Source organism: Colias philodice, chromosome 17 (genome assembly GCF_061535455.1).
Source record: "Colias philodice isolate Cphi_HAF_F1 chromosome 17, ilColPhil1 Martin Lab GWU primary, whole genome shotgun sequence".
Lineage (NCBI taxonomy): Eukaryota > Metazoa > Arthropoda > Insecta > Lepidoptera > Pieridae > Colias > Colias philodice.
Window position 1 is genome coordinate 4,065,226 of NC_143102.1, and position 12,149 is coordinate 4,077,374.

The 12,149-nt window shown below is 32.7% G+C and overlaps 2 protein-coding genes across 2 annotated transcripts; one reads left to right on the plus strand and one right to left on the minus strand.

Annotated features, from left to right (window-relative positions):
* The first annotated feature begins 28 nt into the window (after positions 1 to 28).
* Positions 29 to 10,632, plus strand: ChLD3 (Chitin and LDLR binding deacetylase 3). The gene is made up of 10 exons (XM_089706051.1): positions 29 to 186; positions 312 to 384; positions 5,853 to 6,025; positions 6,395 to 6,531; positions 7,227 to 7,352; positions 7,901 to 8,109; positions 8,392 to 8,511; positions 8,747 to 8,904; positions 9,566 to 9,810; positions 10,070 to 10,632. The coding sequence occupies exons 1-10, from the start codon at positions 96 to 98 to the stop codon at positions 10,346 to 10,348; spliced, it is 1,611 nt and encodes a 536-aa protein (XP_089562177.1). The 5' UTR covers positions 29 to 95; the 3' UTR covers positions 10,349 to 10,632.
* A 531-nt stretch (positions 10,633 to 11,163) lies between these two features.
* On the minus strand, positions 11,164 to 12,080 carry LSm7 (U6 snRNA-associated Sm-like protein LSm7). Its single transcript, XM_089706068.1, has 3 exons — positions 11,908 to 12,080; positions 11,634 to 11,817; positions 11,164 to 11,359 (listed from the first exon to the last, which is right to left on the minus strand). Exons 1-3 carry the CDS (start codon positions 11,938 to 11,940, stop codon positions 11,223 to 11,225), a joined length of 354 nt encoding a protein of 117 aa, XP_089562194.1. The 5' UTR covers positions 11,941 to 12,080; the 3' UTR covers positions 11,164 to 11,222.
* Between the last annotated feature and the right edge of the window lie 69 nt (positions 12,081 to 12,149).

The following is a 12,149-nucleotide window of genomic DNA, read 5'->3' on the forward strand; positions in this document are numbered from 1 at the left end:
TCGGAAACGTAATTTAACATTTACAATAATTATTTAGTACATTCTCCACAACAAACATAACATCTACGGAAAAGAAAGTCCATCGGGTGGTAACGATGATTCAGTATTATAACAGAAGCTGTGGCCTCAACATGGCTTTACGACTTTCTCGACTTCGTTATTTAACTCTAACGTTAATATTTATAGGTAATATTCAATTCTACAAAACGTTGAATTCACTTGGTGTTAATAAATAATAACAGTGGCTTCTACAATTTGAATTTATTGTGATAGAAGTGTAGCTTGTGTTATACAAAATTCATATTTTCCAGGCATTCACGGTAAACATGTGCAAGACAGGGATTCAATTAATATTAAATGCCATGAGAATGGAAGGTTTTACAGGTGAGCAAGTTTACAAATATTACTTACAATCAATATCAGAACTTAAGTCTATGTGAATTAGAACTGAAATCTTGCGAATCAGGTCTCTAGTCGAATATAATATTATGGTCAACTATCGACTTTATTTTCTATAATGGATCCTAAACTTGAATAAATAAATACTTAAAAGTAAAATTATCTTCAAAGTGGACAAAGACTTTCCTAATAAGTTGCTCTATGTTATTTTAATCGATGAAATAATATTAAAATATTAATATTACCTCGCAGTTGTGTTCTCTCCACGAATATCCGACCATCGTGAGACCAAGAGAAACTGTTCTTATAATTATCAAAATCCGAAATTAATAGGATCTCAAGAAATATTACTAATATATTATATTATACACACCTATATATTTTTCTATATTAATGTATATAGATCATTAACCATTAACATAATAACATTCATAATTATTAGATCTAAATGCTTGTGCCAAAATCTGAATATCCCAGAAACGCATATTTCTAATTGCTATCAAATGTTATATATGCTATAAAAAATTTCTGAAATAAGACTTTCAATTAAAAATAATCCATAATAGTCCGGGATACATCGCCCATTTTTGCAAGTGATTACTATCAAGCTAATTTTTCGTGAGTAGCTTTATTTTGATGAGATGCCCAATAATTTCATGTACGAAACTCTCGATTGTGGTAGCTTACAGAGGTAACAAGGATAAAAAATTTTGATTTGACGGTTCTCAAATATTTATTACGCAATTTGTAGGACAATATGTCTGTTGAATTATATAAGTATTAAATAAGTGAAAATAAAAAAAATCTGCTGGTTAGTAATCATTTATGATGACTTCGTTATCGATACACATTGGAAAGGGGGACTCTTTGATCAAACCATAGATTTTGTAGGACAAATATTTTTTCGAATAATTTAGATAATTATCTTGAGATTGAACAAAAAAAAACATTCAGTTAGTAATTAATATTTGAGAACCATCAAATCAAAATATTTTATCCTTGTTTCCTCTGGTAGCTACCACAATCGAGAGTTTTGTACATGAAATTATTGGGCATCTCATCAAAATAAAGCTACTCACGAAAAATTAGCTTGATAGTAATCACTTGCAAAAATGGGCGATGTATCCCGGACTATAACGAAAACGAATAATCCGTTTGGGAGTTACGATATGCGGATACTATAACGTAGGTATTCGGCTGCAATATAATCTGAAGACTGCAGATATGACCTTGATAATTGATTGAATTAACATAATCTAGATAACACATGCAAGCAAAATATATTCTATACTTCTCAATGTTTACACTCTTTATAATACCTAGGTCAAATAAAAAAATCCTGCCAAGAGAATTCTACAATTTCCGAAGACAACTCAACTCAATTTGCAAAGAATATATTTTGTTACTAGCTTCCGCCCGCGACTCCGTCCGCGCGGATGTCGGTCTTCGCGTGGATGGTTTATTTCTCCATTTTGATTTTTGAGTAACTCTGACAATGACATCTTATAAATATCTATTGTAAAGACCAAATACGGCTCGACCTATAATAATACGCAACGTGTGTTCGCGATTCTACAGAACAACGTCTATGGATAAAACTGAAAAATTAAGATAATTTTTTTTCTACGTATTTTTCCAGGATAAAAAGTATCCTTTTTTACGCCCAGGATAATAAGGTATAATTATACCAAGTTTCATCGAAATCGAACCGTTAGTTTTCACGTGATGTCTTCACATACAGACAGACAGACAGACAGACAAAAATTTTTTTAATCACATATTTGGGTTTGGTATCGATCCAGTAACACCCCCTGCTATTTATTTTTTCAATATTTTCAATGTACAGAATTGACCCTTCTACAGATTTATTATATGTATAGATATTAGATACTATCGAACTAATACGTATATTACGTAGTAAATGCTATATACCTTACGTACTTACTTATTTGAAGTAAATAGTAATTATATATCAATAAACTTTTTATAAGGAACTATTAATAAATTATTGTATAAATAAATGCTAAAAAATAACTTAGCTTCAAATATGCTTGTATAATCAGTATGCATGTTTACATCACATTATATAGTTAATGAACATTACATAATGCATTTAATTCCCATTTTCATGCATAAGTAAAAAATAATCAATTACATTTTTATTATTTACTTAAATAAAATTTGGCCCGTTTAGAATTTTGATATATTATATAACGCATATCAGAGTTCGGACACATAAAAAAGGTAATCATCTCTATACTGTTATTCTACTATATAAACAGGAATCCCTTTTTCCTTTGGAGGCTAAACTGATTTCGATAATTTTCATTTTGTTGTGTTCGTTATTGTCGGGAGAAGGATCGTATGAAAGAAAATCACAATAATCTTGCGCTCAAAATTAAAAAAAAATACGATAACCACAGCTTTTTTAACTTCACGGGTTTGACAATTTGCGCATCAGCCATCGGCCATAAGCTTTGGTCTGGTGATCATGACGCACAACGCTGAGGTATGCGCCCCGACGCAGCGTCACGACGCAGCATTTACCTTCCCTGCGGAGAGGTGGTCAGTTGATTTTGCCACAGCTACCAAGGTAGACGTGAACATGAACAATTTTGCTGTAATTATCAAACTTTTATGTTTTTTGTCTTTATTTTTATATAAAGAAGGATAGCTGCGAACTAATTCTATTATTGTCTACGAAAAAATTCATATTGTCGCATTCATATATGCCGTGACGCATACCCGCACACCGCAGCGTTCAATCGAGAATGACGCCGCGCTGTGCGGGAGTACACCTCCCCACTCACCGCGCTTGCCCTTCGCCGCTGACGCATACTGCGACGGAACAAGAGAACACTGTCGACGTTTTTCATGATTGAGTGTCCGGCATCGCATACCGTATACCTCAGCGTTGTGCGTCATGATCACCAGACCAAAGCTTTAGACAGAACAACGTTTGTCGGGTCAGATAGTTTAGAATAATTATAAATTAAACACGTTGGTCATAAAGTTTGACCAACACCAGTTATAGCGGTCTCCGGACTCCGGTTATAGCGGTCCGGGGTAGGGTGGTGCACCGTGCAGCTGCAGGCTTTATGCGCGCCACTGCGCCAGCTCGTAGAGGGCGCCAAAATGCGTAACGGAACAATTTTCGTGCATATTTATTATTTATACCTTACTAGAGGTCCGCCCCGGCTTCGCCCGTGGTGCATATTTCGCAATAAAAGGTAGCCTATGTCCTTTCTCGTATATCAAAATATCTCCATACCAAATTTCATGCATATTGGTTCAGTAGTTTAGGCGTGATTGAGTAACAGACAGACAGACAGAGTTACTTTCGCATTTATAATATTAGTATGGATTGGTTTTCCGTTTTATGCTCTACGACCTACGCGATAAATAGCAAAAATGTCGTGAAATTGATAACACTTTAAAAATTTAAAAATATGGTAAATATTAATTTTATGAATGCTATGAAAGCGTCGATCAAAGGACACTATTTGAATTTTCGGCTCTAATTTCAATACGGCATTCATTATTCTTTTACTTCCACTAAAAATAATAAAATCGAATTTCTAACCTTCGTTATCTCCCTTTCTAAAACCGACTTTCACATATTGCCAAAATTACTCATCTACATTCTACTTAAATATTTTATTTTAATACATAGCTATTATAACTCTATAGTCCCGTTAAAGATACTAAAATATTTCAAGGATATTAAATGTATTATAATTTATACATGCGATGAAATAATTGACCGTAGCAATGACAATAACATCAACAGGCAATTATTGAATCAATAGTTTTCCGTAAATAAACGCAAATACAGTTGAACCTTGATAACTTAAACCTCGATAACATAAAAACCTCTGTAACTTCACAAAATAATATGTTCCCTTCCCATCAGAGCCCAAAACCTCTTTAACTTAAAATACGCAACCTCTATAACTTAAATAAATAATCTCTGTATTGGCCCTCAATAACTTAAAAAAATGTTTCCACAACCTCTATTACATATAATTTTTTGTCAATGAGTCATTTTGAAAGAGTGTCAAAACAAAAGGTTTCGGTATTTATTGCTTGCACGTGTTTACTATGTATTGTTAACGTAAACAATACATTACCTATTGTTTGCTTTATCGAAATTTTTCAAAGCTTTGCGGCGGTTAGCTTTATGACAACGACTTACTTGCATCATAAGTTTTTGATCGTTGTCCTGGAAACATCACTTTACTTACTGTGTGATAAAACTGGCTTAAAATTAGTCCAAAAAGAAAACTAACAACCCTCACCTACGCTGATAAATTAAAAGCTATAGAAGCAGTGAAAAATGGATAGACCCTTGATAACTTAAAACCTCTATAACTTAAAATATTTTGTGTTTCCCTTGGACTTTAACTTATCGAGGTTCTACTGTACTTGGATTAGCACACGCGAGAAAACTCACGCGACAGTCACAGACTACAGAGTTGACATGGACAATGAAAAGAAACAAATGCGATAAGTATATTTCCCGCCAATGCGTGCGGCTGTTGACCCGCACTTTCGCCAACCTTGAGCTTGGCAGATCGCGGCCATTTTCAACAGCTGACTGAAACACATTTGCATAGAGATTCTATCGATAATATGTTATCCTTTTGGGTTATTAAAAATTCAATCCAATACATAAAAATCTTAGACTTACATATTCTAGCTTTCGAATATGTTTCGAACACAAATTTCACTGTATGTCTGAAAATGAACATACCTACCTACATATTGAATTTGCTTATTTACAAGAACTTTTTCAAATAAAAAGTTATGTAGGTAGGTTTACATACAAATAAATAATCACTAAATATAGCTACTTTTCACAGATCGGAAAAAGTTATGAAATTGTAATGTCCCAAAATAAATTAAATAGGTACTTTAGCAACTTTCACGTGTATTTTCAAGTATGCTTATATTACTGTATTTAGTTACCTATTGAATATTTTTATGTAGTATTTATCATTCCCTGTCGCGTCTCGAGAAATTCACTTTCGCTGTTTACTAACCACTGCAACTGTCGATGCCAAATTATCGCATAATAAAACGGATGTGTCACAAAAATAAATATATGTAATGGAAACAAATAATGTGATAGTTTATGTAATAATTTAATAGTAATACATGAGTGTATATACTAACTCTAGTAGACTGCAGAGGCAAATCGCCTAACTTATTATTAAGGTTAGCGTTAACAAACTCACATAATATTGAATCATGGATGATTAGAATTTGGAGATGAATTTGGTATATAAAAATTAAACATAAAGGGAGAGTTTACATGACAATCTGCTGTCGCAAAAAAAGTCAGAAGAAAGAAGTCAATAAATATAAACCTCAGACACCAAGACGTAAAATAGCAACTTTGTTGTCCACTATAAAACTAACAATGCAGAAAGTACATTTTCCATTTGTCTTAGAAACCCTGACCGTGAAGAGGAAACAATGTGGACTGCAGATGAGTGCTCAAAATATTATCTCTGCTTAGAAGACGAAGTATTCGAGTTTCAATGTACAAAGGGGCTGCTATTTGATGTGAATCGACAGCTTTGTGATATGTACCAGAATGTCCATAATTGCGATTTAACTACAGGTTTGTAAATGTTTACTTGCTTATAACGTGTGAAATCATTTGCATAATGCATTATAATCACGTTTCACGTAATGTATCATTGTAGCGTATTTTTTTTAACTCATCAATATCGATCTTAGTTTTTGCTTATCTATTGTCTATCAAAATATATTATACACAATGTATTAGATGTACTTAATTTAAAAACAAAGAAAGAGAAGTGTAAATATTGGTACGTTGTTTGGCTTCCAAGAGTTGTCTCAGCAAAAGCTAATGTAAAGTGCAAAGAATGGATTTTAAGCTGTGAAATCCAAAGATAATTTAATATCTTCCTAATCCATTAACCATTCGCGTCAGCCAAACTATAAACATAAATGGTTTTCTTCGCAGAAACGTTAGTACCGAAACCACTGCTAGAAACAGCAAAATGTGCGAATGATACACATCTCGGCTGCGCTGACGACACTTGCATCCCGGCGGAATACTTCTGTGATGGCTCCAATGATTGCTCCGACTCGTCAGACGAAGTAAGACATCATTATATTTGCTCATTAATGTCATATTCAAGCACGTTTTGTTGTAGTAAGCATTTATACAGTGGATAAATTATATCTTTGTCGTCATTTAAGATTGAACAAAATATAAACTGATACGTTTTTCACCTATCATTCACGCTGATGCGTTTTGTATGGTGAGAAAGATCTTTCAGATTTGAGATAATCATTGTTGTTAATTTTTTCCTTCATGAGAAAGACGTCACAAAAACACCATATAAATATTTGAGTCAGCTATATCATGTTATATTGTATTTACATAACGAGTTTTCGCTAGTGTTTGCGTCCACTTTCACTGCATATGAAATTTACTATTTACTGCTAGTCCACTTATACAATAACTTCCGATGTGCCGCACTTTTTGTTATAGGAAGGAAAACTATTGTAGCATGATTCATTATATTTTCAAGTACAACGTAACAAATAACTGGGTCATTTGTATCATAAATATCAATCAATTTTGATTATCTATTGTTATATAAATTCGTATGTATAATTGAATTGGTCGTAATAAGGTTTAATTTAAAATTTATTAAATGTAGGTATTTATAATACGTGCATTTAACATATGTGCATGATTCCGTAATCCTGTTCGAATATTTATAATGAATACATTTATGAATTAGTTACGACGATCTTGTAAAAACATTTTCTTTATATTGTAACAGGGTTGGTGCGACGTCAACTATGATCCAAATGCAGCTTTACCTTGTGACACAGGATTATGTCACTTACCGAACTGTTTTTGCACCAAATACGGTAATGAAATACCGGGAAATCTAGTTCCCAGTCAGGTAAGGAGACATCCAATAAAAATGCAATTAAAGACAAAGTTATTCGGTAGCTAATTACGTAAAAGTCGAAGGAAGGTAAGACGGTTCCTAGAATGGAATCAATATTATTTTATTCAATATTAGGTATTTATTTAAAAAAAACATTTACATTAACCGTATTCACAAAAAGAAACAACTTTCTTAGCGGAAGAGTTTTCGATATCATTATCTAATAATATTTTAAATTGGATGAGATAATTAATTTATACTTTTCCGTAAAAATAATCGCACCTAATAAATATTTTTCCCATTGCAGTTATTTGTGCAGATTCTTCTCACATTCACAATGCGTTTCTTTGCACAATGTTAATGAATATCACGTTTCAATGATTAAGTAGGCATACACGATCATAATCGTATAAATGACGACTAAAAGAGCTTCTATAAAGTAAAGCGTCAAAAAACAAAGAAAATGTTATCAGTGGTCTACAGTAATTTTTTATTTTAGTTCACTAAATAACTATATATTTGCAGACTGAGTTTTGACTTTGAATATTAAATGTCCCCAGACACCACAAATGATCACCCTTACATTCGATGGTCCCGTCAATCACGAAAACTGGGATATATATACGAAACACATTCTAACGTCAGAGAGAAAGAACCCAAACGGCTGTCCCATTAAGGCCACTTTCTTCATATCGCATCCGTATACTAACTACCGACACGTGCAAAAATTATGGAACGACGATCACGAAATCGCTGTTCATTCAATAACGTAAGTATTTGTACGTCATTGTACATAATCACCTGTTATTTTCGGTGATCTGTACTTAGCAATCGATCATATTGTGTCATATTAAAAAGAAATCATCACTAATTTGAACCTCAGAAGATGTCCGAGTAAGAATATACTTGCGGTGTCATTTCAATGATGTAAGCTTAACGTGTGGTCTAAACTGCTAAACACTGCATAGAATTTTTACGTTGAATTAAAAAATGATTATTTTTCTTTGAATTCGTACTATGAATTATCATTCAATACGATGAACAATTACAGACATCGCGGTCCAGAAGAGTGGTGGTCTAAGAATGCTACAATTGAAGATTGGTTCGATGAAATGGTAGGACAGGCCAACATTATCAACAGATTCGGTCGAGTTTGGATGGAAGAATTCAGGTAACTCCTCAAATATCTTACGATAACATTTTCTCGATATTATACATATATGTGTTCTTGGTACAAATAGTTAACAGGACCTAAAAAAATATAAAAACCTAAAACGATACATTGATGTTGTATGCCATAAAATATTGGAAGTTTAATCGTGAAAGCGTTAATAAACACTTACTTTCCGATTTACAGCATTGGTTTCTTACAAAACTAACCGCAAAATAAAAAATCAAATTTTCAGAGGAATGCGGGTACCATATCTGTCTGTGGGTTGGAATAGACAGTTCTTGATGATGCAAGAATTTGGTTTCGTATACGACGCTACTGTGGTCGCGCCTTCAGTCAATCCTCCCTACTGGCCTTACACGCTGGATTACAAAATGCCGCATCAATGCACTGGTAAGCCACACATACAAGATTTAGGTAAATAACGTTTACTTCAAATGCAGCAATTGGCACATGCACTATGGAAGGAAACTTCCCAAGTGACTATATGGCGCTTGGTATCGGAAACAAACTTATTGTGCTAAGATGAAATATAGCACAATTAAATATTGATAGATAGAAGTTCATATAGCTGCAAAATGACGTACAGAAACTGATTTCCAAATTTCCAACTAGAAATAAAGATCATCTTCAGGCGAATTTGCAAGACCACTAAAGTGAACGTTAAGGTGACATTACAAAATAACCACATTTTAGATCTAGTAAACAACTCTAGCGTGAGAGCAGTTAAGTAAGATGTTATGCGAAGTTATTGTTTGCGAAAACTGTATGACAACTTTGTTGGTAATCGTTTATCTCATAAGATAGCCTTAATGACATACTTTCAAATATTTAAATAAATTCAAGAAGCGGTTTTTACTTTCATTATTGTAAATGACGTAGCGAAAACAAATGGTAGATAATACAAATGGTTTATTAAGCTTCACCAGATAAAAAAAAACTTAACAATGGTGTTTTGATAGAGCTTTCGACGGTATAATAAGAATGTATAGAACATACGTAGTTAGCCGTCCATTCTCTTCAGAAACTGCATTATCAATGATATTAATTTCAGGAAACAACCAATATTGCCCAACAAGAAGCTACGCAGGGCTCTGGGAAATGGTGATAAACCCACTCGAAAATGGTGAACACACGTGTGCCACACTCGAATACTGCCCTTCCACACTCAGTGGTGATGACGTGTACAACACCCTCATGCATAACTTCAAGAGACACTATTTGAAGAATAGAGCGCCGTTCGGCATCCATTTGAACTCTACATGGCTGAAGAATAATGATTATCTCAATGCACTTAAGGTGAGGTTTCATTCATGAACATGAATATTAATAAGCGTTAAAAGTCCTAATGAATCGATTGGGAAAATATCCATCATAAAAATATGCCGACAGCAACAGCAGATATAACCTAATTTAATAAAAACTACCTTTTTCATTGCAAATTCCGTTTAACTTAGAGAGAAACTTCACGCGAACGCTAAATTCGAGACTGACATTGTATTACGAAATACAAAGTGTAAATAATATTCGCTAAACACCCTAATTTTATAAATTGCAGAAATTCACCGACGAACTGCTAAAACTACCCGACGTGTACTTTGTAACATACCGCGAAGTCATCGACTGGATGAAACGACCAACGCCTGTCATACAGTTGAAAAAGTTCCAACCGTGGCAGTGCAAAAACCGACGTTTCCACGAATCCGAGATCGCTTGCAACAAACCCAAAACTTGTAAACTACCCTCCAAAGTTTTAGAACACGATAAATATATGATCACATGTGTTGACTGCCCTAAAAGCTACCCCTGGATACGAAACGAATTCGGCTTCGATTGAATATAGATAGCATAAATAAATACCTATAGTTACCAATTTAGATTTAAGTGTTAATTATAAATAATATAATATTATCAAGTTAAATAGTATTATTACAAATGACTGAAATAGATTTGCAAATAGTTATTTTTGCAACAAGTATTGTGATTTGTTAACATTATTTTAATATTGTATTTAAATTGTATGATCTAAACAATCCTACAAATCCATGCCCTATACATTGGGCTTGTTAAATTTGTTTGTTGATATCATCAAGGGTTGTATAAAAAAAAATTCTCACAAAATACTTGTTTTCTTTGTTATACATAATTTATTATTAAATAATTTTATTACTTGTTTAATATTTATTGCTTATTGTCGTAATATTCACAGTGTCATCATGTAAAACTTTATCTGATAAGTATCAAGTAAAGTTTATATATAAACATGAATATAGTATATGTCATCTATATACAGTATATTATATTCTGTTGAATCTATCCTTCATGTAATTTCCTAAATGTTTAAAAATTAAATGATTTATTTTTACAAAAAATGTTTGTATTAATAAACTGCTGAAACACTTGGCATAAACGACTTAGGAATTCATTTTTCTACTGTTGTGCATTATCAAATTAATATATTGCAACTTCCTTTCACAAACAGTGAATGGAACAATTTACCAAATGCGGTGTTTCCGAACAATTACAACATTGGGACTTTCAAGAAAAGAGTGTATGTGTTATTATAGTCAAAAGTAGCCACCGTTTAACATCATGTAGCTCACCTGTCTCTGCTTACTCTGACAAAAAAGGGTATGATGTGTAAAAGATAAGTATTGTAAAAATGTTTTTATTTACTTAGACTTATATTATACTTAACTTATGACTTAACATTACTCCTGCGCAATAAATGGATTAGGTATTGCTTCCATGCCGTCCATGGGACAGATTAGTACTATAGATGTACCTCGGCACACAACAAGCCCCAATGCCCTTGTATCATCCAGCAATTTGTATGGATCATCAGGATCTGGAAAATAAACACTTGGTTTTACTTATTTCTCTAAAAACAATCAAATACTATATGACACTGACCAATCGGTATAAGAGGACATTGCATATTGCTATCTATATTGTTCTTACATAGGTATAAAGGTTAAAACTTAACATTATTTCTTATGATAGACTAAATTGTATTATATATTCATATATACACAGTTTTTAAATAATTTTCTCATAGAATGAGTAATACAGACAGTATAATATGTACCTATATGAACAAACAACTTTGTGAAAGAACTTACCTCTCAAATATTCTGTAGTGTTGTCCAAAACTAAATTTAATAAAGGATCGTAGCCTTTTAATATGCCTGCTGCTTCCCGACCACCGGCAAATTTAACTCTTATACTTTTTTCTAAGTATTTACTTAAATCGAGAATGGACTCTTTCCTACGTTTCTCCTTATTATCTCCCGCTCCTTGTGCACTCTGTTATTAGTAAAAACAAACAAATAAGCATTAAATTAAACAAATTTAAACACCTAAAGCATTACAAAAATAACAAGCGTTAATCCAAACCTTCGTCTTTTCTCCTCCTTCTTTAGAAGCCATTTCAAAATCCTATTTTAATTTTTAACTGATTACTAACTCTAAAATATATTTTAATAATTTGTATTGAAATATAATGATGTATTAATCGAATAAAAACTTTGTTTTGAAATTTTGAGGTTATTAATGTTGACATTGATATTTAATTGACCACCACAGAGTACAAATCCGTACTTATATATTACGATTACGATATACGATACAAAGTTTTT

Coding starts and splice junctions, on each gene's coding strand:
- ChLD3 (XM_089706051.1), top strand. CDS start 96: ATGATTCAGTATTATAACAGAAGCTGTGGCCTCAACATGGCTTTACGA. Junction 8,905..9,565: donor AATGCCGCATCAATGCACTG/GTAAGCCACACA, acceptor TATTAATTTCAG/GAAACAACCAATATTGCCCA. Junction 9,811..10,069: donor ATTATCTCAATGCACTTAAG/GTGAGGTTTCAT, acceptor TATAAATTGCAG/AAATTCACCGACGAACTGCT.
- LSm7 (XM_089706068.1), bottom strand. CDS start 11,940: ATGGCTTCTAAAGAAGGAGGAGAAAAGACGAAG. Junction 11,818..11,907: donor AAGGAGGAGAAAAGACGAAG/GTTTGGATTAAC, acceptor TACTAATAACAG/AGTGCACAAGGAGCGGGAGA. Junction 11,360..11,633: donor CACTACAGAATATTTGAGAG/GTAAGTTCTTTC, acceptor TTTATTTTCCAG/ATCCTGATGATCCATACAAA.